At 41.6% G+C, this 26,064-nt stretch overlaps 1 protein-coding gene across 2 annotated transcripts in view; it reads left to right on the forward strand.

Moving 5' to 3' along the window:
• The window catches only part of cd276 (CD276 molecule), a 125,847-nt gene that overhangs the window by 83,188 nt on the left and 16,595 nt on the right, over window positions 1–26,064 (forward strand). The window contains exons 8-9 of one of the 2 annotated variants that reach the window (XM_080033284.1): window positions 7,050–7,091; window positions 16,592–16,632. In XM_080033284.1, coding sequence (XP_079889410.1) covers window positions 7,050–7,091; window positions 16,592–16,614 — 65 coding nt within the window. In that variant the 3' untranslated portion in view covers window positions 16,615–16,632. The remainder of the gene's footprint in view (window positions 1–7,049; window positions 7,092–16,591; window positions 16,633–26,064) is intronic. The other variant, XM_080033285.1, reaches the window with a different exon arrangement.

A 26,064-nucleotide genomic window follows, 5' to 3' on the forward strand; every position in this document is an offset into this window, starting at 1 on the left:
CTTGATTAAAAATCCAGAGGGAGTTCTTGTGCTTAATACGTTATAGGCAGAGATCTTGAATGGTGGGACACGTAGACGAACATCATTACTAGGCTTCGGTCATTAGCGTAGTAGCAGAAATAGCTAAGGCCATCGCCACAAGTGCAAAAAGCGCAAAAAAAAAAAAAAAAAAAAAAGTTTTGAAAATGAGAAGAAAAAAATGATATAGCGCATATAGTCCAATGCCACCAGCTCTGTTGTAATGAGATGTGCCCAGAATAGAGAGAGACATTTCAATAAAAGGTCAAGCCGAGTGTCCCTGCACCATCCAAAGGCCCAGAGAGGCTTTAAAAATAAATATGGAATTGACACAGTAGACTCAGAAAGAGAAAGAGTAAATAGATCCACCATTGAAACATATGAGAATCAAATGAAATGGAAAAAGAAAACATATATATATATAATGTAGTTCAGTTCTTCCCAAGGGCGGGTAAGGGCCTAGGGTTGCATGGCCTTTTTTTTGTCCTTCAGTAAAGGCTGGATGAGGAGTTATTTTTGCCCCTAGCAGGAGCACCGAAGGCGGGATTGATAATGCGATACGCCGTCCGCCCTTTATTGAAATGTTAAGTCGTATTCTGTCGCCCCTGCGTGTTGTGTGTGGGTGTGTGTGTGTGTGTGTGTGTCTGTGTGTGTGTGTGTGTGTGTGTGTGTGTGTGTGTGTGTGTGTGTGTGTGTGTGTGTGTGTGTGTGTGAGTGTGTGAGTGTGTGAGTGAGTGAGTGAGTGAGTGAGTGAGTGAGTGAGTGAGTGAGTGAGTGAGTGAGTGAGTGACTGAGTGAGTGACTGAGTGAGTGACTGAGTGAGTGACTGAGTGAGTGACTGAGTGACTGAGTGTGTGTGTGTGTCCATACTCTTCAGTATGTTGGTGTATTTTTTTCTTCCTGAGCACAAACTTGAAAGGGTATGGGACGCAGACTTATTGACATATCATATTGTGCCGACTCTTATACTCCTGATGGGACGATACTGTTTGAATACAGATGTGGAAGAATGTATAAAATAGGATTTTTCTATGAACATATCTGGAGATGCAAGAAGAGGGCAGGGAAAGCAAAGGAGTGCAAAAGTAATTGTGGTTTTTCTTGTCTTTTAAAGCTGTAGTGCGTAACTTTTTTCATATAGATGAATGTTTGTTACTTTCAAGCCATCGCCAAATGAGTTGACATAAAACTTGATTAAGCCTATCAGCTCCACAAAAAAACTCTCTCTGTATTTCTCAGCATGGCAGCATTTACAAACTGGTGTCCCCCCCCCCCCCCTGACACTGGTGCATGAGCTCAAGAAAAACCCCAAGACGAGCCAAATAAATGTTTCAGTTGTCAATTCTACTGCTAAGAAAAAAACCTGGACGTACAGCAGAAGTTAAAAAATCCATGTGCGATCACCAAAGACTTACCTCATGTAGCTGCGCCGACATCGTTATTGTAATTACTCAGAATTCCACATGGGGGCGACATAAGTTACGCGCTATAGCTTTATTAGCGTTCCAAGCTTAAGGCTCTCTTCAGCGTGTCTATAGTGTATAGAGAGGTTGGAAGGGTCAGTAAAAGTGGAGGAGTGTGTAAAAGTAATGTTTCTTCCTTGTCATAACGTATACGCGGCTGAAGCCAAATTGTGTATCGTGACCCAAACAGAGCAGCTTGTGGTGTTGCAAGCCGGATGTGAGAGCTTAAATCCCAGGGGCAGTTTTAGTATCTCAACACCAGCATGGCTCTGTTTCTCTATGATATGTTGCTTTTTTGCTTTTTTCACCCCATTTCCCTGTTCTGTCATCAATTACATAATATACATCCTTCTTTTTTTATTATTGACACAAAACAATGTTCAAAACAAGAAAGGGAAGATATGACATACACACAGATCATGCAATTATGAGAAAACCATTGTGGAATGACAATTTTTTATAAAGACAATGCTGATCGAGACTCTCTGGTGAAATGCTATACTAAAATAGGGGCTCAGTTGGTAGAGCGGGTTGGCCGATGATCAAAGGGTTGGAGGTTCGATCCCCGCCCTGCCACCTGTGTCATAGTTGTTGTGTCCTTGGGCAAGACACTTAACCCACCTTGCCTTGTGTGAATGTCGATAGTTAGCCTGCTATCGGTGTACAAATGTGTGTGTGAATGGTAACGTGGGAATGGAAAACAGGTCTCCCTTGCAAAAGAGTCTTCGGTCTCAATGGGATATACCTGTAGAAATAAAGGTTAAAAAAAATAAAAAAATAAAGAATATAACGAATAATAATAGTACAAATAAATACAAATAGAAATACTTTGGTAAACAGGTCAAAAGGGCACTATAATGCAAGCCAATATAAATTAAAACAACAAGGATTTTGACATATTAAAATAAAGTTTTTTGGGACATTTTATTCATTTTTCCACACTTACATAATGACTGTGTTTATGATTGTAATTCACTCTTTCAGTGACCCGTCCAGGCCTACTGTTCCAATCCCTCCAAAGCTCATTTTACATGTGGATAGGCACATGATCTAATCACAGCTACGCGCTCAGAGATCTCATGTGTATATGACGTTATACTGATCTCCCCTGTGTGATGAATGACAGTCCTAAGAGAAGCATTGTTTCTCTCTAAGGGTCTGTAACCCATTGGTGCACATTATGGGGTTAAGCTTCTGGTTTATTTATACCTTCTAGTTCACTCACTGTCAATGTAAGAAACGTTCACACACACACACACACACACACACACACACACACACACACACACACACACACACACACACACGTAAATGTATTAATTGCTGGTGAACATGGTAAAATATTTAACATACTGTATATATAATATATTAACATCATGGAACTGTTGATTACGTACATAAAAACTAAATTATTTACACCTATGGTTTCATATGTTTGAATATAACTAACTAGTTATGAGTCGATCGGCATCTCTTTAAAAAAATATCTAGATGTTGAATAAAGCCAGAGTTCAAATCTTGATTTTATTTTTGTCTGATGTATCCCTGATCAAAAGATGAAGGCCTTCAATAAAATAATAAATATTTAAAGGGGGAGAAGATTAATCAAAACCTTCACAGCAGAAACAAAGGATTTCAAAATCAAAAAAGGCAGTGCTGTTTGTAGTGTGCAAGAATGATATAATTGGGCACTTTTAATTATAGTATTAAGATTATTTATGGTACTGTAAGGCAATGCAAGTGTATTTATACACTAATTCAGATACAAGTCAGTTCAAAGTGCTTTACATGGGCATTACATAAATCAAGTTTAGCCACAAAAACATATTACAATTGCATTAAATAGATAATAAAAAGAAAGGGCGAAAACCGGCAGCCAATTGTAAAACATTGTATTTATTTTTGTATCTATTTAACCTTTATGTATACTAATATATACTATACTATATACTGTACTATATACTACTATATACTAGTAAACTGCAGCTTCACTATAGCAGAAAGCCATTTGCTATTGCCTCCAATGGAGTCACTCATAGCAGTGTTGGAACAGATTCAACACTATAATAATGCACCATTTCTGTGTCAGGAGGGAGGATGATGATGTATACAGTCTCTTTTAGCTTCAGTGAATATCTGTTACTTTCCCCCTGACTCTCTCATCCTTTATATGGTTGGTCCAGCTTTTTGTGCTTAAGCTATATAACCGCCCTTTCACACCCCCTACACATTTGGGAAGCGGCCAACAGGGGCATAAAAATGTAACACTCTGAACTTATACTAGAAAAAGCAGTTCTCGCTATCTATACTAGTCTTGTGTGGATGCCCTTGTTTTTTTCCAGGGGACTGTAAGGGACCTTTAAATGAGCCTCAAGGCATTTTACACAGCCAACACAGTTGTTGGGACTGTGTTGGTCGATTTGGAAGGTATTGAATGAAGCAGTGAAGGTAGACACAGGCTTTCCAATCTGTGATGTTGGATGGGTATTGTATTTTTTCCAGGCGGATTTGGGGGATCTGTTTTACTCTCTGAAAGTGTACACATTTTGAACAGGTTAAAGAGACTATGAGGAACTTATACATGTTTATGAAATAGTCAAAAAATATTCCTCTGATGATTATTTATGACCTATAACAGCAAATGAGACCATCAGAGAAAATAATTATGTTGTTATGTAGTTACAATTAATGCCTTTGCTCGGGTCACAATCCCAGTCAACTCAGACCAAATGATACATGGAAGGCAGACCAGAAAAAGCCTGTGTTCCCAGATTCATTAAGGAGTTTACTTTGCTTCACCATCGTCATATTACCATTATTAATCTGAGACAGTCACATATAAATACATTACATCATTGCCAAGCATCCTGCCGTCTCTCTTTCACTTGCATCTTGGGCGACTGTGGCTCAGGTGGTAGAAGGGTTGGTGGTTCGATTCCCACCCTGCCACTTGTCTCATGGTTGTTGTGTCCCTGGGCAAGACACTTCACCCACCTTGCCTCGTGTGAATGTCGATAGTTAGCCTGCTATCGTTGTATGAATGTGTGTGTGAATGGTAACGTGAGAAAGGGAACAGGTCTCCCTTGAAAAAGAGTCTCAGGTCTCAATGGGATTTACCTGTATAAATAAAGGTTAAAAAATAAATGCATGCTCCGCCAGCACGCACTAGGAAAGACGCTTGTGTCATTATAACCGTACCGCTTTTGTCCAAAGGGGGCGCTAGAATCAACAACAACTGAAAGTTCCTCGTAGTATATTTTACTCAGACCGTTTATTCCAGACCGTCTCACACCGCCCTAAACTCTGCTCATGGTCCTCATTAGTGGGTGAACCATCCAACTTTGTGAATTCTGCTTTATAATGATAGGAAGAACCAAATTCATAGATCAAAAAGTAATGTCTCTATTCGCTTGGCCTCCACACGCCAGTTATATCTGTGGTAACTTTTTTCTGACACCTCCTGCTTAAAACTCAAAAAAGTCAGAGAGATTATAAGGCCCCTACTTTCACTGTCTGTCTGTATTCATACTATAACATCAAGATCCAGACACTTTGGCCCTAATATGACCGAAGCCATATTATATCTTGCACTGACTATTAAAAATGTGTCATGATGGGGGTGCTCCGGTGGTGTAGTGGATAGAGCGTGTACCATATTGGCTCTGGCCTTCGTTGCAGTGGTCGTAGGTTCAAATCTGACCCGTGGACCTTTACTGCATGTCATCCCCCCTCTCTCTCTCTGTCTGTCTCTCTCTCTCTCTCTCCCCATTTCAACTCTGTACTGTCAAATAAAGCTTGAAAATGCCAAAAAAATTATCTTTAAAACATTTTTTTGTCATGATATTAGGTGGACATATACTGTCAATTCTTCTGTCACTCTCGCTGAGTTTTCTCAAAGAAAATCCCGTTAAAGTTTTTTTACTGGAAGTTTTTCCTCAGTCCAGCTTAGGGTCTAAGGGCAGAGGGTGTCCTATTGGGGACATTTTCCCCCAATATTTGACTGTTATGCTGCACATTTCAGATGGGCTTTATCAGACCCACTGACATGCTCACGCTTTATGTCCCACAAGCCCGGTCGGAGCTTGGAAAAACAGCTTTTTAGCTTCAGTGCCCCCTGACTCCTGGAACAACTTACAGCAACAAATCAAAATGAATACCTTCATAATTCACATCATTTAACCAATTTAGACATAGTATCCTAAATCTGCCAAACTCTACCTGTACCTGTTTTAATTGGGCTGTATTGTACTTTCACTCATTTCATTTTAATTCCAGCCATTCCACATCTCTGTGTGAATGTATCAATAGTTGTTTTTTCTCTTCATCAACTGGTTGTATTTGATGTATTTGCATAGTAGATTGTGTATTGTTGTTTTTGCTTTGCATTTATGTGACTCTACATCATTGCAAAAGAGGGTCACCGCTCAATTGATCTCTCGAGTATTACTAAAGGTTTAAAAAATAAAAAATTGGTAAGCTCACTGATATGACTATTTTCGATATTGGGCTATTTAAAAAAAAAGAACATTTGATTTGATGCAGTGCTATTTCATCTTACAGAACCCCAATTCAAAGTTCAATATAACCAGATAAACTGGTGAATGTTGCGTGGGAGGACTTGTTCACATACTGGCTGCTTTGCACTCAGCATGTTTCTGCAGCTGTATTGATAATAGCAGTTCAGAGTTTCTGCTTAATTTCCCTCGAGGATTAAATACGCTGCTGTCAATGTCACGGAAGAATTCAAGCAAACGGACGAGAATAAAACTGTACAAACAAAATGAATTGCACTATAGCTTGACATTTAATTTGTGTTTAATTATCAGTCGGATCTCACGTGTCAGACTTTCAATGGTGGATCTCGTTGCCTAAGCCAGAATGGAATGAAAATTATGAGAAATAATTGATATCACTTGGATACACCGAATCTATTTTAAGAAAGAGCGTGTGTGTGTGTGTGTGTGTGTGTGTGTGTGTTTGTTTGTGACCGTGTGTGTGTGTGTGTGTGTGTGTGTGTGTGTGTGTGTGTGACCGTGTGTGTGTTTTGGTAGATGCTTGCAAGTTTCTTCTTTATGCACCAATGAATCTGATGTTTAAACCATGTCTTTCCACTGCTGCCTTGTTTCACCATCATTAGGACGGTGTGAGTGTGTGTGTGTGTGTGTGTGTGTGTGTGTGTGTGTGTGTGTGTGTGTGTGTGTGTGTGTGTGTGTGTGTGTGTGTGTGTGTGTACCATGTGTCTGTAAGTGTGACAGCCATCAGTGGGTTGCCTCTGTAACTCTGTTGACAGTGGGGTTTTGAGAGAGCCAGCAGCTAAAGCCTAATGTGATTACTGTCTTTGTGCAAAGGGCCTGGGATAAGAGGTTAAGGGCTGGTATGATTCTGTGTGTGTGTAGCTATGTCATTACAAAGTGACTGTGTGTGTGTGTGTGTGTGTGTGTGTGTGTGTGTGTGTGTGTGTGTGTGTGTGTGTGTGTGTGTGTGTCTGTGTGTGTGTGTCTGTGCGTGTCTGTGCCTTTGTACTTTGGCTATCATCACTAACAATGGCTCCTTTGTCTTTCCCAACAGCAGAGGAGGCCCGCGAGCTGGAAGAAGAGGAGTCAAAGACAGGTAAGCACATTCACACCGGTTCAAAAAAACGTATCTATCTAGAAAACGTATATGTATCTATCCATATAGTCAAATAAACACTTTAATGCGCATGTTGGATCCTGTATGTACATTGGTATGAATGAAGACATGTTATGGAAGCAAAATAGCCAAACAACTCATGTCAGAGCTGTTACTGTGATTATTTACACATGCACAAATTACTAAAAAGTTCCAAAAACTTCAAATGACATAAAAATCCCCCGCGGTTAAGTCTGTCTCCCTTAAAAACACACGTCCAGGTGGCAGGATGGTAGGGACCCAACGGAACAAGTCACCGAATGTTAAATTTGATTACTGAAGTGTGAGTGAGCTGATGAAGCATGGTCGCACGAGAGAAATGAGAGGCACATAATCCATTCAACACAGTACACAGCAACCCGGTGGCATAGCTCTTCCACTGTGTGTGTGTGTGTGTGTGTGTGTGTGTGTGTGTGTGTGTGTGTGTGTGTGTGTGTGTGTGTGTGTGTGTGTGTGTGTGTGTGTGTGTGTGTGTGTGTGTGTGTGTGTGTGTGTGTGTGTGTGTGTGTGTGTGTGTGTGTGCCTGTGCGTGTGTGTGTGCGTGTGTGTGTGTGTGTCTGTGTGTGTGTGTGTGTGTGTGCGTGCGCATGTGCATGTGTGCGTACTTGTGTGTGTTTCAGTAGGTGTGTGTGTGTGTGTATGCGTGCTTGTGTATGTCTGTGTGTGCGTCTTTGTGCTAATTTAGTGATGCCAACAAGCTGTTTCACATTATACCTTCCCCTCCTAAAGCTCAGGCTATAACAGTGAAATCTCTCTTGTCTATAAATTGAATGTACAACAAGTTCCACAAAGTGTCACAGGTTTCACAAAATTGCAGCAACAACAGTAGCTGCCGCCCGTGTCCCGCACACTAATGATCCTGTTTACCGAGCCAGATTGATTTGGGCTCTGGCAACGGAGCCTCGGCTATTATTGGTGTCACTTGGAATAAGTTGCTTTTTGAATTTTTTTATGATGACATATCCTGCAAAATATACAGATATCACCTGTGGCACTGAGCTATGGCGAGACACTATTGTTTTCAAATGGCAGTTAGTTTGAATCGCTCGACAAAAGGCAAAATGCCCTGAAGGAGGGAGCTATGAGTTCCATATTTAGAAAATGTTGCCCCTAGCTCGGTAAAGAGACATTTCACAAATTGTTCAAAGCCGAAACCTTTTAGACAGGGAAATAGAGATGTGTGTGTGGCTGTGTGTGTGTGTGTGTGTGTGTGTGTGTGTGTGTGTGTGTGTGTGTGTGTGTGTGTGTGTGTGTTAGAGTAAAGACTGTTACAGCCACGCCAGCGGCCCTGTGAGGTTGTGCTAAGGTAGAGTGGGGCTTTAAGCTACATTTTAATGTCAGCGTATTCAGTATACTGACACGCGAAACAATGACAGTGCTGGTTTCTGTTGCTGTAACACATGAGAAATAGCATCGGGCTACAGTGTTATGTTTTGAGCTTTAAAAAGGTGCTGGAAGCAGATTTTGAGACCTGACCTTTTAGCTAAAGATATGAACAAGCTACTAGTTATATAGCTTAAAGGCGTAGTGTGTAAAGGGCATAGGCATTTTTTGGTAGAAATTTAATAAAATATTAATTTTTGCTTGAAAATAAAAGTAATTTTTTTGAATTACCTTAGAATTAGACTTTTATGTTAAGGTGCCCCCCGCCATGTTGCCCCGACATGTCTCTAGAGTTGCAGTGGGTGTCCACAGGAAATGCATCTGTTGGAAGACCAAAAATAAAATCCTAGAATAAATAACTGAATACATCTTCACCTCATCACTTGATATTGTGGAAAGACTTGAGGCAGTGGTGGATGATGCCGTCTTTAGTAACTAGCTTGTTGTCCTTGAAGGCCACCATAGCTTCTGTAAATTCTCCAAACGGGACGGGTTATCAAGGGAGTATTGCAATCTAGAATCTCACCATTTTGATTTCGCCCAGACACACCTTATCTACACACTGTACCTTTATATTATACAGACAGCAAAGTGATATCACTCTTCTCATATAACTCTTAAGACCCACTGTAGGAGTTCCATCTAGGTGTCCATACATCAGGGGTTAATCTACTACACCAATGGAATGTTCTCCAGCCAATCAGAATAGAGTATTCATTTCACACAGACTATGGTACAATACCCATTCAGTTACAAATCACAGATATTCAGCCGATTTCTCTCACTTTACATCTGAAAGAAAAGTTAAAGGTTTTGCTGAGGAGGACTCGTCTCTGGCTTTACAGTAACGCTGTCGAACCATGGACAAAATGCTTCTATTATCGTTTCATTTTCTCTGTGATTCGGAGTGATGTGAAATTTTTTGCTTAGTTTTAAAAAAATCATCCAGAGAGTCTAGAATGAATTGAGCCGATTAGCAAGCAGCAGAGCCGTGCCCCGGCTCGGCCTTAAAGCGACCATAGACCCAGCACGGCTCTGAACGCTTTCTCCCTCAGGCGTTACTGTAATGTCATTAGAAGTTATTCATTTGACTCCCTTCTTTAGTCTGATTGAATTATTTAGCCTTTCAGCGAAACGGCAAAGTTAATACCATGTGATTTTAATAAGCTGGGAGGTGAAGGAGAGAGTGTGTGTGTGTGTGTGAGAGAGAGTGGGTGTGTGTGTGTGTGTGTGTGTGTGTGTGTGTGTGAGAGAGTATGTGTGTGTGTGTGTGTGTGTGTGTGTGTGTGTGTGTGTGTGTGTGTGGACAATTACTTTTTATACTCTAATACCTTTCTCATGAATGTTTCAGAGAGATCTGTGCAGCTAGGAGTGGGGTCAGCTAGTGCTACTTAATAGTTCAGCTTTAGCTAACGGGCCCAGGGCAAAGGGGAGTGGAACTGGGTTAGGCTGACTGTACTCCTGTGGGACACCCAACATTTTTTTAAATTACATTGAAAAAGTTTTTCGTACAGATGAACCGAATATATTGTTGGAAAAGTCTTGACGTAGAGAATAAAATAGGTATAGCATGAACATTCTACGTGTTTCCCACTTTAAAAATAGGGACCTTTGGGGAAGCTTGGTCCCATAACAAAAGAGTAAGAAAAAAAGTAAGTGCGGGACGGTTTGTTTATTTTGGTACCCTTTCCAACTTGTGTGTGTGTGTGTGTGTGTGTGTGTGTGTGTGTGTGTGTGTGTGTGTGTGTGTGTGTGTGTGTGTGTGTGTGTGTGTGTGTGTGTGTGTGTGTGTGTGTGTGTGTGTTGTGTGTGTTGCAAATAAATGCATGTTGAACCGCACCACACCGAACCACACCACTCAGTTGAAACAAGGCTTAAGTGTTTTCTCAATTCAGTGTTTACATCTTCCAATTTCTACATTACAAATGGTTGGTATCAACCAAATAACCCTCTACTGGTGGCTGCTGGTAGCCAGGTAGGGCCCTGTACATTCCCAATACCCTTGGGCCTCGTTTCCACCGAGTAGAGCGGGTCGGAGCGGCTCAGAGCGGGACAGCTCGCTTTTAAGAATCTCGGTGGGGTTTCCACCGCCGACCCTACCCTTACTGGTAGGGCAGGGGTTTAGGCTGGACTGCGATAGCCGCCGCCAGAATATGGGTCAAACTATCGGGCTGTGGAAAAACTGTGGTCAAGCCAGCGGTCTCTAGTTTTTGAAATGATTCTTTCGACCAATCAACGGACGGCAGTGTGTAGCTACGCCTTTTCGGCACCCTTTCAAGCGGCTGGTTACCTAACGGAGGAATACCGAAAATAGGCAAATGGAAAGCCAAAATAACCGGACCGAACCGCTCCGACCCGGCACGCTCTACTCGGCGGAAACGAGGCATTGGGGAAATGGGCTTCCAGGTGGACGTAGTAGGCGGTATTTGTGTGTGTGTGTGTGTGTGTGTGTGTGTGTGTGTGTGTGCTTGCTTGTGTGTGTGTGTGTGTGTTGTGCGTGCGTGCGTACATGCGTGAGTGTGTGTGTGTTTCTGTATAGTGGAGCTAGTGAAGTTAAGCTAATGGCCCTGCCTCCTGAGATGGCTGTGTAAACACTCCAGACAGCCCCAGCTTTGTGTTGCCATCTGGCTCCGATCACACTGACAAAAGGCAGAGGTTCCATGCGTGAGACAAAGGAGCTGAAATGAGCCCCACTTTAATACACCCTGGATGACGGGGAGCCACGGTTTGTGTGTTATCTTAATGAGCTGTCCAAAAGGAGAGAGCGTGCACCGCCGCCTCCCCATTCAAAAGCACAGCCTGATTCCAAACAATAACCCAGTGATAACTAGGGACCCGGTGCTCATTCATTTGCAGTGGGGTATAGGAGCCCCTTTTGTTGCCTTGTTACAGCAGAGGCAAGCAATGTTTAACAAACAGTGGAGCGCAAAGTGGGGATTTGTTTTGCAGGTGCTACAGCCAACAGCAAGCTCTTTAGACAAGGGCGTAGGTCTCGTTACAACATTGAGGGGGAAACATTATGCAAAGTGTGGGGCTCTGGGGGTCCTCACCTGGAAGATGTTGAGTGTCTAATTTACTGAGCACATGTGTTAACTAACATGACATCTTAAATTGGTAATGAAATGCCAAGGCCAACACTGGAAATTGAAATGGTGTGCTATCAGCTATCATGTTGTTAGCTATAGGAAAACATGAGCTATAGCTAGTTAACGTTAACTTGAAGCAAATGTTATACACGTTGGATACAATGTTCAGTTGGCATTCATCTATACACGCTTGGTACAAGCTAATTCAGCAACCCTAAAGGTAAGAAGTTGAAGCTTATTGAGCTCATCAAGCTAGCTAACTAGCTACCGTACTTACATTACTACGATGTCTGAATTGCCTTGGCTTGTCAGGACTGGAGCCTATGCAACACGTGGAGGTTGCCAAGGTTAAAATGTTACGGCCCACTTTAGGGGTGTCTGAAATCATTGGGAAACATATAGTTACATGTTAGAAGTATTTATAAATGGTTTCACCCCTTGAAATTATTTGTAACCCTTTCTGTTAGAAGGCTGTTGTCTTTCATGCTTTTTTTGAGGGGTACACTTTTACCTCTTCTAAATATTGAGGACATATTGCATCAAACTCCCCAGCCCCCATTACCCAAAATCTCCGCCTGTGCCTTCTTACACACGTACAGGTTTACTCATGTGTGCAAAGGGACATACTTAATCCACACAGGGGGGAATAACTTCTCTACGCACTAATCTCCCTGCACATGTGGCGGTGTGCGACGCGTAGCTATAGCCTACAGCTCTTGCGCGCCTTACCCCTTTGCGTCCCCCCCCAACTTCCTCCCTGAAATGTGTTCAGTAATCTGGGCATGATGTGCTGTTTAGAGGGGGCTGCAGTCACGCAAGTGCAGCTTCTCCTGCTGTCAGAAGCTGGCTTTAGCTTGTGTGCACTCGCCCCTGTCTCCCCTCTTAAACCCCCGGACTCCAAGGAGCTCCGGCCTTAGCAACAAGACATCTGCAAGAGAGAGCGTTTTAGTCAGCCAGCATTGACCCAGTTATTTCATACATTCTCAATACAGTGGGAGGGGTGCGGTGTGTCTGTGTCAGTGTGTGTGTGTGTGTGAGTGAGTGGTTGTTTATTTGTGTGTGTGTGTGTGTGTGTGTGTGTGTGTGTGTGTGTGTGTGTGTGTGTGTGTGTGTGTGTGTGTGTGTGTGTGTGTGTGTGTTTGTGTGTGTCTGTGTGTCTGTGTGTTTGTGTGTGTGTGTGTGTGTGTGTGTGTGTGTGTGTGTGTGTGTGTGTGTGTGTCTGTCTGTCTGTCTGTCTGTACAAAAAGAATATGTCCGGAAAAGAACAATTTGAAACGCCCCTCTGCAAAGTAAGCTCCATGCGAGAAATAATTTGTATTAACCCTTCTTAAGTGCACCAAGGTCCAACACACACACACACACACACACACACACACACACACACACACACACACACACACACACACACACACACACGCCCTTATAAAGCTGGAGAATGCCCCACCCAGGGCCACCACTCAAAGATGGATGACAGCAGCTGCTAAAATCGTATTAAAGCCTCAAGCCCGAGAGCTCATCACCCTTAATGTTGTGTTGTGGTTTTAAAGAAGCTAGCTAGCTAAAGGCTGAGTAAAGGTGACTTCTAAGCAGACAGGCTGAAACAAGGACAGCTGTACCAACAGGCAAAGTCACCTCCGGGCTTATTATATCTCCCCCTCTGTCCCTCTGTCCCTGTGTATTGAGTTATTCAAATATAGCAGCAAGAAGGAAAGAAAGAAAGAAAGAAAGAAAGAAAGAAAGAAAGAAAGAAAGAAAGAAAGAAAGAAAGAAAGAAAGAAAGAAAGAAAGAAAGAAAGAAGGATGGATGGATGGAAGGAAGGAAGGAAAGAAAGAAAGAAAGAAAGAAAGAAAGAAAGAAAGAAAGAAAGAAAGAAAGAAAGAAAGAAATACACCTTTTAGCAGGAGGAGCAACTATATCACCTAATATAGTATGGCTGTACATATAGTATGTTACATACTTGTTGGTATTGCCACGGGGAATATAATCCACCATACATAGTCAAATTGGCCATAGACAGTGCATTGTAGGTAACTGCGTAACTGCAAACAACCAATAAAGAGTAAAGAAATTAATATTATAAATTTGGTCTTGTTACATATTGTTATTCCTAGGCCATGTTCTAAATGTAAAAGAGTCTAAAACCAAAGATAAACCTCATCCACATGAAATAAATGCACAGGCCCAATCTAAGAATAGTTTGCAGGTGGTTACAATGACAAAATGGAAGGGAAAAAAAAAATTATTCTTGGAACACCCGTCATTACCAGACCGAGGCTTATTAAAAAAGTTACATACAGTACAGTATTCCTGTGACATGAGCCAGTGTGACAGACCTGCAGGTCAGTAACACACCATTCTACTGTTGGAATTGAGAGGGCGGTTTGAAAGCAGCCCTAGGCGCCTCTCCCTGACATGCCCTCTCTCTCCCTCTCCCTCTCTCTCTATCCGTCTCTCTCTCTCTCTCTCTCGCTCGCTCTCTCTCTCTCCCTCCTTCTCCCTCTCCCTTTCTATCTCTCTCCATATCCATCGCTCTTTCTCTCTCTGTCTCTCTCCATCCCTCTTTCTCACTCTCTATGTCTGTTTCTCTCTCTGTCTCTCGCTGTCTGTCTGACTCTCTCTCTCTCTATCTCTCTCTCTCTATCTTTCTCTCTATCCCTCTTTTTCTCTCTCTACTCTCTCCTTCTGTATCCCCCTTTCTCTCTCTCTCTCTCTCTCTCTCTACCTCTGCCTCTCCCCCCTCTCTCTCTCTTCTCACCGGCACCACACACACACACACACACACTCAGCCCTACTGTGCTCTCTCCCGACGGCCACACATTACTGACTAAAGATATGTAAATAGAACATTCATGTTGCCTTCATTATTAGATGTGGGTCACTGGATAACTTCAAGAGCGCTAATTAAAGGCGCTACATCCACACCATTGCTTCAGTGGCTGTGCACACTATTATTCAAGCACTGCACTCTACTGCTCCTTGCTGCTTTAGCACCATACACTTCTCAGCTACATGTTTACTAATAGCCTTTTCTCCAAGGGTGAACCCAGAGAGAGGCCGTTTCGGTGTTGAAGGCCAAGTAACACTATTTGGATAATAAGTGGAGTTATTACCTCCTATCACATAAATCATATGTGGGTTTCACACTGAATTCTCAAGTTATATACACATAGTTAAGTTTTTTCATGTATTTCCAAAGATAATTTTTTTTTTTGAATTTTCAAGCTTTATTAGATAGTACAGAGTTGAAATGGGGAGACAGAGATAGAGAGGGGGGTTGACCTGTAGCGAAGGTCCACGGGTCGGATTTGAACCCACGACCACTGCAACGAAGGCCCGGAGCCAATATGGTACGCGCTCTATCCACTACACCACCGAAACACCCCTTTTCTAGGGCGGCGGGTTGGCCAATGATCCAAGGGTTGGCGGTTCGATCCCCGCTCTGCCACCTATGTCATGGTTGTTGTGTCCCTGGGCAAGACACTTCACCCACCTTGCCTCGTGTGAATGTGTATGACTGCTGTATGTTTGAGGTGCTGGTCGGAGGGGCCGTAGGCGCTGAATGGCAGCCACGCTTCCGTCAGTCTGCCCCAGGGCAGCTGTGGCTACTATGGTAGTTTACCACCACCAGTATGACTGTGTGTGAATGAATGGAACCCTGTAAAGTGTCTTTGAGTGCCTTGAAAAGCGCTATATAAATCCAATCCATTATTCTATGTATTTTTGTTGTTGACTGTTGTGCTGTATTAAGCACCCCTACCGTTGAAAGCACCCCTTGTCACACATTTGAAAAAGGTTGCATTAAAACGACAACCAAACGTAGAGATAATATCCACAAGTCATGATGACATTAATAATAGCCATTTTACTGTGCTGTCTTCCATTACATTTGTAAATATATTGTTTGATGTAATTAATCTAAACACTTGGTAATGACTTTACAATGACCATGCCGGTGTAAAGAGTGCTTTTGTGAGAGGACATACTGTAGGTACTTCTGCCTTTACTGGGATGAATCCCCCTTTACAGATGCCATTACATCAGCTCCAACACACACACACACACACACACACACACACACACACACACACACACACACACACACGCACACACACACTCTCTCTATCTCTCTCTATCTATCTCTCTCTGACCCACTCACTCACTCACTCACTCACTCACTCACGCACTCACTCACTCACTCACTCACTCACTCACTCACTCACTCACTCACTCACTCACTCACACACCCCCCCCCCCCCCCCCCACACACACACCCCCCCACCCCCATTCCCCCTTCTGTCATGTAATGTGGGCTCGTGTGGCAGCACAGTGTTGTCCCGGTGGGCGGCTGCCTATCCATCTCACTGGCCCAATCTGCCCGGGCTGTTTGGTTCCACATGAGCACTCCGCTGCTGTGGCTAATTAAATAAAGCACTGTGCCCTCTGCTTGCTGTTAGCCATGGCAAGGTTGGTGCACAGAGACAGAGGAGAATGGGGTGGGTGTGTGTGTGTGTGTGTGTGTGTGTGTGTGTGTGTGTGTGTGTGTGTGTGTGTGTGTGTGTGTGTGTGTGTGTGTGTGTGTGTGTGTGTGTGTGTGTGTGTGTGTGTGTGTGTGTGTGTGTGTGTGTGTGTGTGTGTGTGTGTGTGTGTGTGTGAAATGCTTTGGTCCATGACACAATAGACATGGGAAGTCAAGTTGATGTTGACATGACCACTTTAAAGTAGGATCAGGGTTTTTTCAAGCATTTGCCAATTTTAAGCGTGTTGGGCATGTTGCTTCCATAACATGTATTATTTCAATATAGTGTAAATAAAAGGTCAACAAAGTATATTTAATTCTATAATATATATATATTTTTTTAAGATGCAAATGTACGAACAGTTGACACATTGGCAGATGTATTCAAACATGCCTTGAATGACAATATTTTGATCTCAATTTTTCATTTCTTATTTCTTCTCTTTTTTCACAGCCATGCAACTGCTGAAAAGCTAAAAGGAAATTTTAATAAAGGTGAGTATCATTTACAAATGTTTTAGTCAATAAAGTATCTATCTATCTATCTATCTATCTATCTATCTATCTATCTATCTATCTATCTATCTATCTATCTATCTATCTATCTATCTATCTATCTATCTATCTATCTATCTATCTATCTATCTATTAGGGGTGTAACGGTACACGTATTTGTACCGTACCGTGACGGTACAGGCACGTATTTGGTGTTACAGAGGTGGACCGCGGTCCGTATGTGGCGTACATAGCGTTATGGCGAATTTACAGGCTTGTTTTGCGGTGTGGAACTTAAAACTTGTGGTCGGAGTTCCCCCCGGGCCATTTAGCCTGCGGCTCAGCTCGCACGTGCGCAGTAGCAGCCAGCGATAATGAGAGTCTATTATCTCCATGGTGAGCATGAGGGTCAGGCAGTGTTAGCAACTTAGCCGCTATATTCAGCGACTTTTCAGACCGCTCTGGCGACTCTTTTTTTTAAAAAGCCACCAGCGACCAATCTAGCTACTTTTTCTGGTGTTATTGGTGACTTTTGGAGACTCTGTGCTGTCGCTAAAGCATGTATCGCTCTTAACACTTCTAAACGAGCAGCGGCCAGCGGGTGCTCAACGGCCACTCCCCCCGGTCCCAGAGCACTGACAGGCGGCCGAGTCCTCACGCAGCAGTCCCTCCCAGCTGCGGTCAGGGCAGGAGATACACACCTCTCCGCTCTAGTGTTCCGTTTGCATCACTATTAGCAGTAGCAGCGTCCCCCCTCTTTTACAGTGTCTGAGTAGTGCAAGTCAAAATGATACAGTGCTTTCGAACAGAGAGCGAACTGCATGGCGAAAGGCAACAGGAAACCGGAGCGCGCAGGCATCCCCCTGTCATTCAAATCCCGTTTGAGGGATAATTTCGGATTCCAGGTGAATTATGAAAACAGATAGACGTGTGGAACAATGTCGGCACACAGGTTATTGTTTCACCGCGATCGCTTATGTAGGAGGCAACACGTCGAACATGCATGAGCATTTGAAAAGGCACCATCAGGTGTTTGGCTACTCTCACCATTACTGTGAAGAAAGACGAGCTGGGCAAAACCCAGACATTATTTTCTTTTTTATACTGAATACAAACAAGCTGTCATTTAATTAATGCTGCAGTAGCACTTTTATTTGATAATTTTTATATTTATAAGAGCACTTTAGAGTTTAAGAGAGCTGCAGCAATATTTTATTTTTTTCAAAGAGACCCTTAAAGATGACATACCCTTTGTTTACACCAGCTTACAGAGCCTGCTGAGCATTAACACTATATTTTTTCATTGCAATTTTAGTTTATGCTGCACCTACACTAGTATTTAATAAGTATTTTATTTATTGGAGAATTGCAGCAGTATTTTTATATTTGTTATGCATTTTATTTATATCAATCAATCAAACTTTATTTATATAGCACTTTTCATAGAATCAAATGTAACACAAAGTGCTTAATACAACTCCCCCCCCATACCCCCCGCCCAGAGATATGCATACATGCAAAAACATTCCCCCTCCCACCCATCCATACCCCAAAATAAGAAATTCATTAAAAACAGGAAGGAAACTGCGCTGAGGAAACGCCATCATCAGAGAGAAAATACTAGAGACTGTAAAACTAAAACAATTCAAAATAAATAAATATTACTGTCAGCTAGTTACTGACAGCTAAAGATGTTCATTCTCCGTTAACTATGAACCGTACCGTACTGTACCGTACCGTGACTTCAAAACCGAGGTACGTACCGAACCGTGACTTTTGTGTACCGTTACACCCCTACTATCTATCTATCTATCTATCTATCTATCTATCTATCCATCCATCATGCTCCCTTGAATTGAATTGAATTGAAATTAATTGATAAATACACATATTCAGACCCTATCTATCTATCTATCTATCTATCTATCTATCTATCTATCTATCTATCTATCTATCTATCTATCTATCTATCTATCTATCTATCTATCTATCTATCTATCTATCTATCTATTTAAATGTATGTGTCTATATGTGTGGCTTAACCTTTTTTTCCCCTCACAATAGTTGCTTGTTAATGTAGGACACAGTGTCTCTGTAATGCATTCATTCAGCAGAGAATCGGGAATACGACAAAATCTAGACATTTTGATTTGAGGAATCTGACAAATCTATTTGGTTTTTATCTTGCATGCAAACACAAATCCCCTGACCTGCTCCAAGCCTCCGTTAGTGTCTGATTAATGGTGAACATTTCAGGTCGGACTCAGGCAGCATGCGTCTCTTTGTCTCTCTGTCTGAAACCAAACACATTCAGTCTCAATGTCATGAAGTGTTCCAGCTGCTATTGAATTGTGATCTCGAACTATAAGGAAAAACCGGTCAAATATACCCAGGTGTCTACTTAAAGGCATATCCCTATTCACCAAAAGTTCAATTTTACAAAGTTCCTTTTATTTATCATCTGCATAACAAATACATGAGCAGTTGTTGGCAATGAATTTCTTATGTCTACGGTTCACTCCAACAATGGGACAAACAACAAATCATAGAAAACTCACTATGATCTAAGACATAATAACATATAATATAACAAACAGTGGATAACATGCAAATATTTTAATATGGGGGCTGCAGTAGCCAGTGTTCATTGCAAAATGGCAACACAAGGCATATTTTACAGTATAATTTTTGTATGTGCTGTGACCAGATATTCAGTACCATGGACAGCTCCTCTTCTCATAGTAGACCAGAGGGGTATACTACAAAGCAAGATTAAGGTCTGAGCGAGGTCTGTTGAGTCTAAAGCAGTCTAAAGCCAGAGTTTTCAGTATCACGAAAGGTCTCTCTCTTTCTACCTGGCTAGATCACCGTGGTAACAGAGGCTGCATGGCTAACCTGCCCAGACCAGTTTTTGTTCCAGAGTTTGAGCTTAAATTCGGCTCTTAGAGCGCTGCCCTTTAAGGAAACTACACATTTAGAAATCCCGCGGACCTGACTATATTGTCTGAGCGATACATTCTCACTGAGTAAACTAGTTAAATCAGTAAACTTATTGATCAATAAGTTAATGAACTGAACAAAGCCGTGACATTAGACTTACAGCAGAGTGAACTGTCACATCGCGCTGGGGCTTTTTGCCACATGCATACAGTTATTGATGCAGAAAATGTAAAATAGCCTAGACCTACTGTATGCAGCGCCATGCTCTCACCTCAAATGATTTTACCTGGCGATCTACACACACTGGCTCTTAATGAAGCGTTCTATGAAATCACAGTTTGCAACATTATTTCACTGTAGGCTTCTTTCTTTTCATCAGTAGCGATTACAGTTGGGACGTGACAGGTGACAGCTGTCACAGTTGGGACATCGCTGCAGACTCGCAGGTTAAGCTTCTCACAGTAGATTCATATTTGTCCAGAAAATACAGACTACAGGTTTTGTATCTAGGCTATTTATTTTATTGGTATGTACAAGATGCAAATAAAGGGCTATTAGCCTAAATCAAAATCAAAATTGTATTAATTTTGGTGTGGCCAAAAAACTAAAGTGATTTTCCACATATGCTATTCATTAGGGGACAGACCTAAATCACATTCTTAAGTGTAACTATCAATTAGGCTAAATGGTGTAGTGTTTAAATCCGAGTTCAACCTTTATTTGCTTTATAATGTCACGTTACGCACTGCGAGAACGATCTGTAAAATAAATTAATGAATCAATCCATAATTTTCTGACAGCATTCCACTCTCTCCTGCAGTAAAAGTTCTTTTTCGGCTCTCTGTTTTTTTTGGCTCTTTTTTTTTTTTTTACTCAGCTGCTCGCAATCAGTCCGTGTGTGTAAAGTTAGCGGCACAAGATCATTCCATTTTGTGCGGAAGCAGAGTCAAATGACGGGTCAAACGCCCCCTTTCATGGGGACACGCACAGAGCCTGAAGCTGAAACCCTCGTTCAACATAAGAGGTTGATAACTGCCTTTGTGGTATGGGTCAGCTCTGAGCGAGGGTATGTGTTATGTTGAACCAGATCAAGAAAAGAGAGCCAGGCTCTGTTGAGTTTGCTTCGTAGTATACCCCGCAGGGTGGTTGAACAAAGGGGCAAAAGTGAGTTCCCAATTGGGCCGTTGACATTGCTAGCTGTCCCGAATATATTTCTCAGAGACATATTTTTAATTTATAATTAATCTATATGGGCTATTCTTAGGGGCTCTCATTTGTATAAGGGGAGGGGGGGGCCTGTGGATAGGGTGGACCCGCAACTATAGGGTTGGTGGTTCGATCCCCCATCTCCCCGCCATGTGTCCAAGTGTCCCTGAGCAAGACACTGAACCCTAAAATGTCTCCTGATAGTTAGCAAGCATCATGCGTGGTAGCTGCTGCTATCAGTGTATGAATGTGTGTGCTCCAGTTGTAAGTCGCTTTGGATAAAAGTGTCTGCTAAATGACATACGTATATTGTATTTGAGCATGGCATTATTCTTATGCTGAACCTGTATTGACCTTTCCTGTACTTTTTTTTTTTTTTTGACTCCTTACAGTTGTCTGACAGGGATGACTGTTTTCCTGTGTTTTGTATGACTCAACTCTAGCAGGGTTCAAGTAGTGTGCAGCATGTAGCCCTTAGGGGGAGAGACGTATGGGACACTCCCAGTACTGTCCCCATGTTTACTCAACCATAGCCAGCCTGTGGCACACTGTAAAAATATATACGTTATGAAATCCAACATTTTTAAGTCAACTTTCTGCACTAGATACTGTATATTGTATGTTTGAGGCCAACTAGAACTCTAAAGTTTGAAGGAAAACTGCTCAATTTTGAGCCAACTAATTGAGAAAATGTATAATTGATATGTAATGTGACAGGTTTTGTGTTGTAATCAACATTTGAACCAACATTAAACTTGTATGTGTTTGTTATTATGACAGATAATTAGTTGGTATGACTGTCATTGAAATTATTAGTATGTAGGACTCAAAATTAGAAGTTTTTAAACATAAGATACATGTTCAATTCATAAGAATGATAAGATATCTCAACAGAAGATCATCAGTTGGCAATTTGGCTCAAATGTAGGCAGTTTTTTTGGGTGCTCCAGTGGCGTTGTAGTGGATAGAGCGCGTACCATATTGGCTCCGGCCTTCCTTGCAGTTGTCGCAGGTTCAATCCCGACCCCTGGACCTTTACTGCAGGTCATCCCCCCCCTCTCTCTCTCTCTCTCTCTCTCTCTCTCTCTCTCCCCATTTCAGCTCTGTACCATCTAATAAAGCTTGAGAATGCCGAAAAATTATCTTTAAAAAAAAATGTAGGCAGTTTTTCCTTGGCCTTAGAATTTAAAAAAAATATACTATAGTAACTAATATTCTAACCTTTTTATTTTTTCCAGTGCATAGGGCCCTGTGTGTGCTAGTAAAGCCCACAGCCTTGGAGCTATGTCAGGCAACGCTACAGTTGTGTGCCCAACAAGGACAGGAGTAGTGAGGGCAGAGGACATATTTGTGTTCAGAAGCGAAAAATATTTTCATTTTGTTGAGACATATATATATATTTTTTTCATATCGGATGTGGATATTTTTAGAGAGACTTTAGACTCACTCCATCAATTTCCATTTGACAGAAATGTTATTTTTTTTCTGTCCCTGTGGTGCGGGGGAGATAACAGGATGGTGTAGCATGCTCTGTCTTTTGTCAGAAGATAAGATAACTGGAGATGAATAGTAGTTCCTGCTCTTACAGCCTTTTTTCATTTCATAAATCAAAAAATACTAGTCTTACAAATGCATTTTCGGTATGTTTTTAAGAACAAAATGTATCATAAATCAGACGATTAACAACATACTGAACAAATCCTTCTGTCATAACCTTTAGAACAGAGCTAAGAATGATTATGGAACGTTTATTTGATGTAACTGCTTTAGAAGTTGCGATTTTTTGGTTCAGAGTATAGAAAAAAAAATAACTTTGAGATAATGGCCGTTAAAGATGGTTGTATAGGAGAAATATACAGACGCAAACAGGCAAGGTTTAGTAAAATCAACACCTAAATGTACATTTTGAACCTTTTTGTATGAAAGAAGACATGTTATGGAGGCAAAATAGACAAAAATCTATCTTTTTGACCAGTGCTTGAAAACACTTTTTTGTTATTGTCTGATTTAAAAATGTCCACTTCTCTGCATGTGTGTGTACAATATGTGCGTGTGTTTATTGTTAAGAAGGTAGAGGCAAATAAACTGAATGAAACCGCTTATAGTCACCACTATCTATGAGCCATAGTTACATTAGCATTATACTTCGGACCTACACACTGTGTCTTTACGTCCTAACTGTAACTCTCCCTTTAATACCCAGCCGTTTGGTGTCAGTTGTGTGAATATACTTTTTATTAGGAGGGGCTGGACAGTTACAGCGTGTTTTTATTACACCCTGATTGGTCGTTGCTATAAAGCCCCCGCAGCAATGCAAGAGTGTGTAAGAAAGAAGATGATGGAAAGTGCAAGAAAGTCATTGTCTTTGTAACTAGCCAAAATAAAGTTCAACCGGCAAAGTATGGTGTCCAAGAGAGGACATTTGTCATTTAATGTAGTATGGTGTGACCTTCAGTGTGGACTGTTAATGCTTGGGTAATATCTTGCAATGCCCCTTGGACCTATAGCCCTAACCACCTCACTGCGACTGCTGCTGAATCACCCAGGATCAATTATTATAATATTTGTGTGGCAGTTATTTTTCTTTCTATTGATTAATTCATTTATGCAGAGCGTGGCATATCTTTATATTAATATAGCATGGCTTGGCATTATTTAATTAAGTTGTTTTACAGTCAGGCCGGCACTTTGTTTTCATAAAACCGTTAGCCGTTATCGATACGTGTGTGTGTGTGTGTGTGTGTGTGTGTGTGTGTGTGTGTGTGTGTTCATTCGTGACTTATGTGTATCTACTCCCAACTTTTTTATTGTTTCATTACCAGCCCGGTCCAGCAGCAGAGATATCATAGTAAATGGCCCCGCTGTCTAAAGCACACTCGATACTGTGTGTGGATTGTGCTGCCCACTGCTTTGTTGCCCATCGTTAAATGGACCACGATTACTCTGTGTGTTTGTGTGTGTGTGTGTGTGTGTGTGTGTTATCATAAATAGTCTACACTGATCATAATGGCTATGTAGTGACTCTGGAAACTTAGTAATGTTTGTGTGTGTGTGTGTGTGTGTGTGTGTGTGTGTGTGTGTGTGTGTGTGTGTGTGTGTAGAAGTGATAATGTTCATTGCTTCTAGGGTAAATACATTTTCGTAAGGTCGCTGTCTATTACAGTTGTCTGTTCTCCTCCCAAGAACAACATAATGCAAGAAGGCTTTAAAAGAGGGATTTTAGATGTATGTAACATGTCCTACTGTATCATATTTGATACATGAGTTGACTTTACATCAGACAAAATGAATAGGATTTCTCAGATTACTCAGTTAGTCCACTGTTTTTCCCCCAAAGTTTTCATCTTTTTTATTTTGAATGTGTATTCTAGATATCGTAAAACTAAATAACATTTCATTACATGTCATTTAGCAGACGCTTTTATCCAAAGCGACTTACAACTGGAGCACACATTCATACACCGATAGCAGCAGCAGCTACCACGCAGGGTGCTGGCTAACTATCAGGAGACATTTAGGGTTCAGTGTCTCTTTGCCCAGGGACACTTGGACATGTGGCGGGGAGACGGGGGATCGAACCACCGACCTTTTAGTTGCGGGTCCACCACCCTATCCACTTCGCCACAGCCCCCCTGGGATAGTGAACATCAGTAGTATTGCCTATAACCTTACCTCTAGTTCATAATCTGCAATGATTTTTAATAGTATTTCTAGTCCACTGTATGTGTAAAGGGGGCGATTCATATTGAATATATTGTGCAGGAACTTGGCATAGCCTGAGATGGCTGCACATTCCGACAATAATACATATTCAAAAGCACACATGAATGGAATAATATGGAAAAACTGAAATATGAAATTGCTATACACCCACTTGACCACTTCCAATGAATTTCAATGAGAGTGCAGATCACATTTTGATTACAGATTGGCCCTATAGGTGCAATTAGTGCTACGTGCTACGCTAACGGCCCTCTCCAAGCCCCTTATGCAGAGTTGTGCATATTGATTTTATATTCGCCCCCGATATATTCACTTAAACTCTGGACTGTCATGCTCAGAATATAACTCATTGTTAGACTATAGCTGGCAGTAATAGCTTTGGGTTTACTCTGTAGGGAGCCCTTACATAAAGGGTGTAGTTTAAATGGAATGGCAATTTGAGTGGAGAAAAACTATTCTAATTGTATTTTAAAAGCCGTCTGTGTTCCTTTGTAAGAGACGGTACATTTAGGTTTGATATTCAAGGTCTGAAAATGTCATAAAAAGAGAAAAAATATTGTTGGAAGGGAGGCATTCCATCTATCTATCTATCTATCTATCTATCTATCTATCTATCTATCTATCTATCTATCTATCTATCTATCTATCTATCTATCTATCTATCTATCTATCTATCTATCTATCTATCTATCTATCTATCTATCTATCTATCTATCTATCTATCTATCTATCTATCTATCTATCTAGTTCAGTCCCGGTTAATGGAGTATATAGGCGTACTACTACATACAGTAGTCCAGTTTGTCAATTTAGTACTGCATGTGTATAGAGACTGTGTGTGTTTGTGTGTGTACGTCTATGTATGTGTGTGTGTGTGTGGCTGTGTGTGTGTGTGTGTGTGTGTGTGTATCTCTCTGTGTGTGTGTATCTCTGTGTGTGTGGCAGGTGAGGCCCTGGGCAGACGCTGATGATGTCAGACAGGACACTTACGTTGGGACCGTCTCCGGGGAGATGTGTGTGTGTGTCTCTTCTTGAAGTGGGAGTTTGACTCAGTGTTGCGCGGGTGTCTGTGATGGCTGCATTATTTATGCTTTTTGTCTCCGCCATTTATCAGCGTTTTTATTCCCTCGCAGACTCATTCCACAGTACAGTCTCCCCGTGATGGAATAGGCCGCGGTGATGATAGGCCTTCAGAGAAAACCAATAACCCAATATAGAGGCTCATATTGATATCAGAAAGCGGCAGAATGGACAAGTGTGCTTGGCGTAGCAAGTCTGCATACGGTTGGAATCCTTGCCATCCATTCACATCAAATGTGTGGGTTGGAAAATAAAATATTACGGGGAAACTGGCTTCATTTTCGTATTTTAAATTCAAATTCTATATTTTAAAAAGGGACAGGCTACATTAATGCTTATAGCTTAGTTTGCGTAAGAGCTACTTTTCATCGGCAGTCCCTTCGCCTGTTGTCAATAGGCATCATTTAACCTACAGTGCGTGACTTTTTTCATATAAATTAATGTTGGTTACATTCAAGAAAATGAGCTGACGAACACAAAGTT

This window comes from Ammodytes marinus (genome assembly GCF_949987685.1).
Source record: "Ammodytes marinus genome assembly, chromosome: 1".
In the NCBI taxonomy this organism is placed as follows: Eukaryota; Metazoa; Chordata; class Actinopteri; order Uranoscopiformes; family Ammodytidae; genus Ammodytes; species Ammodytes marinus.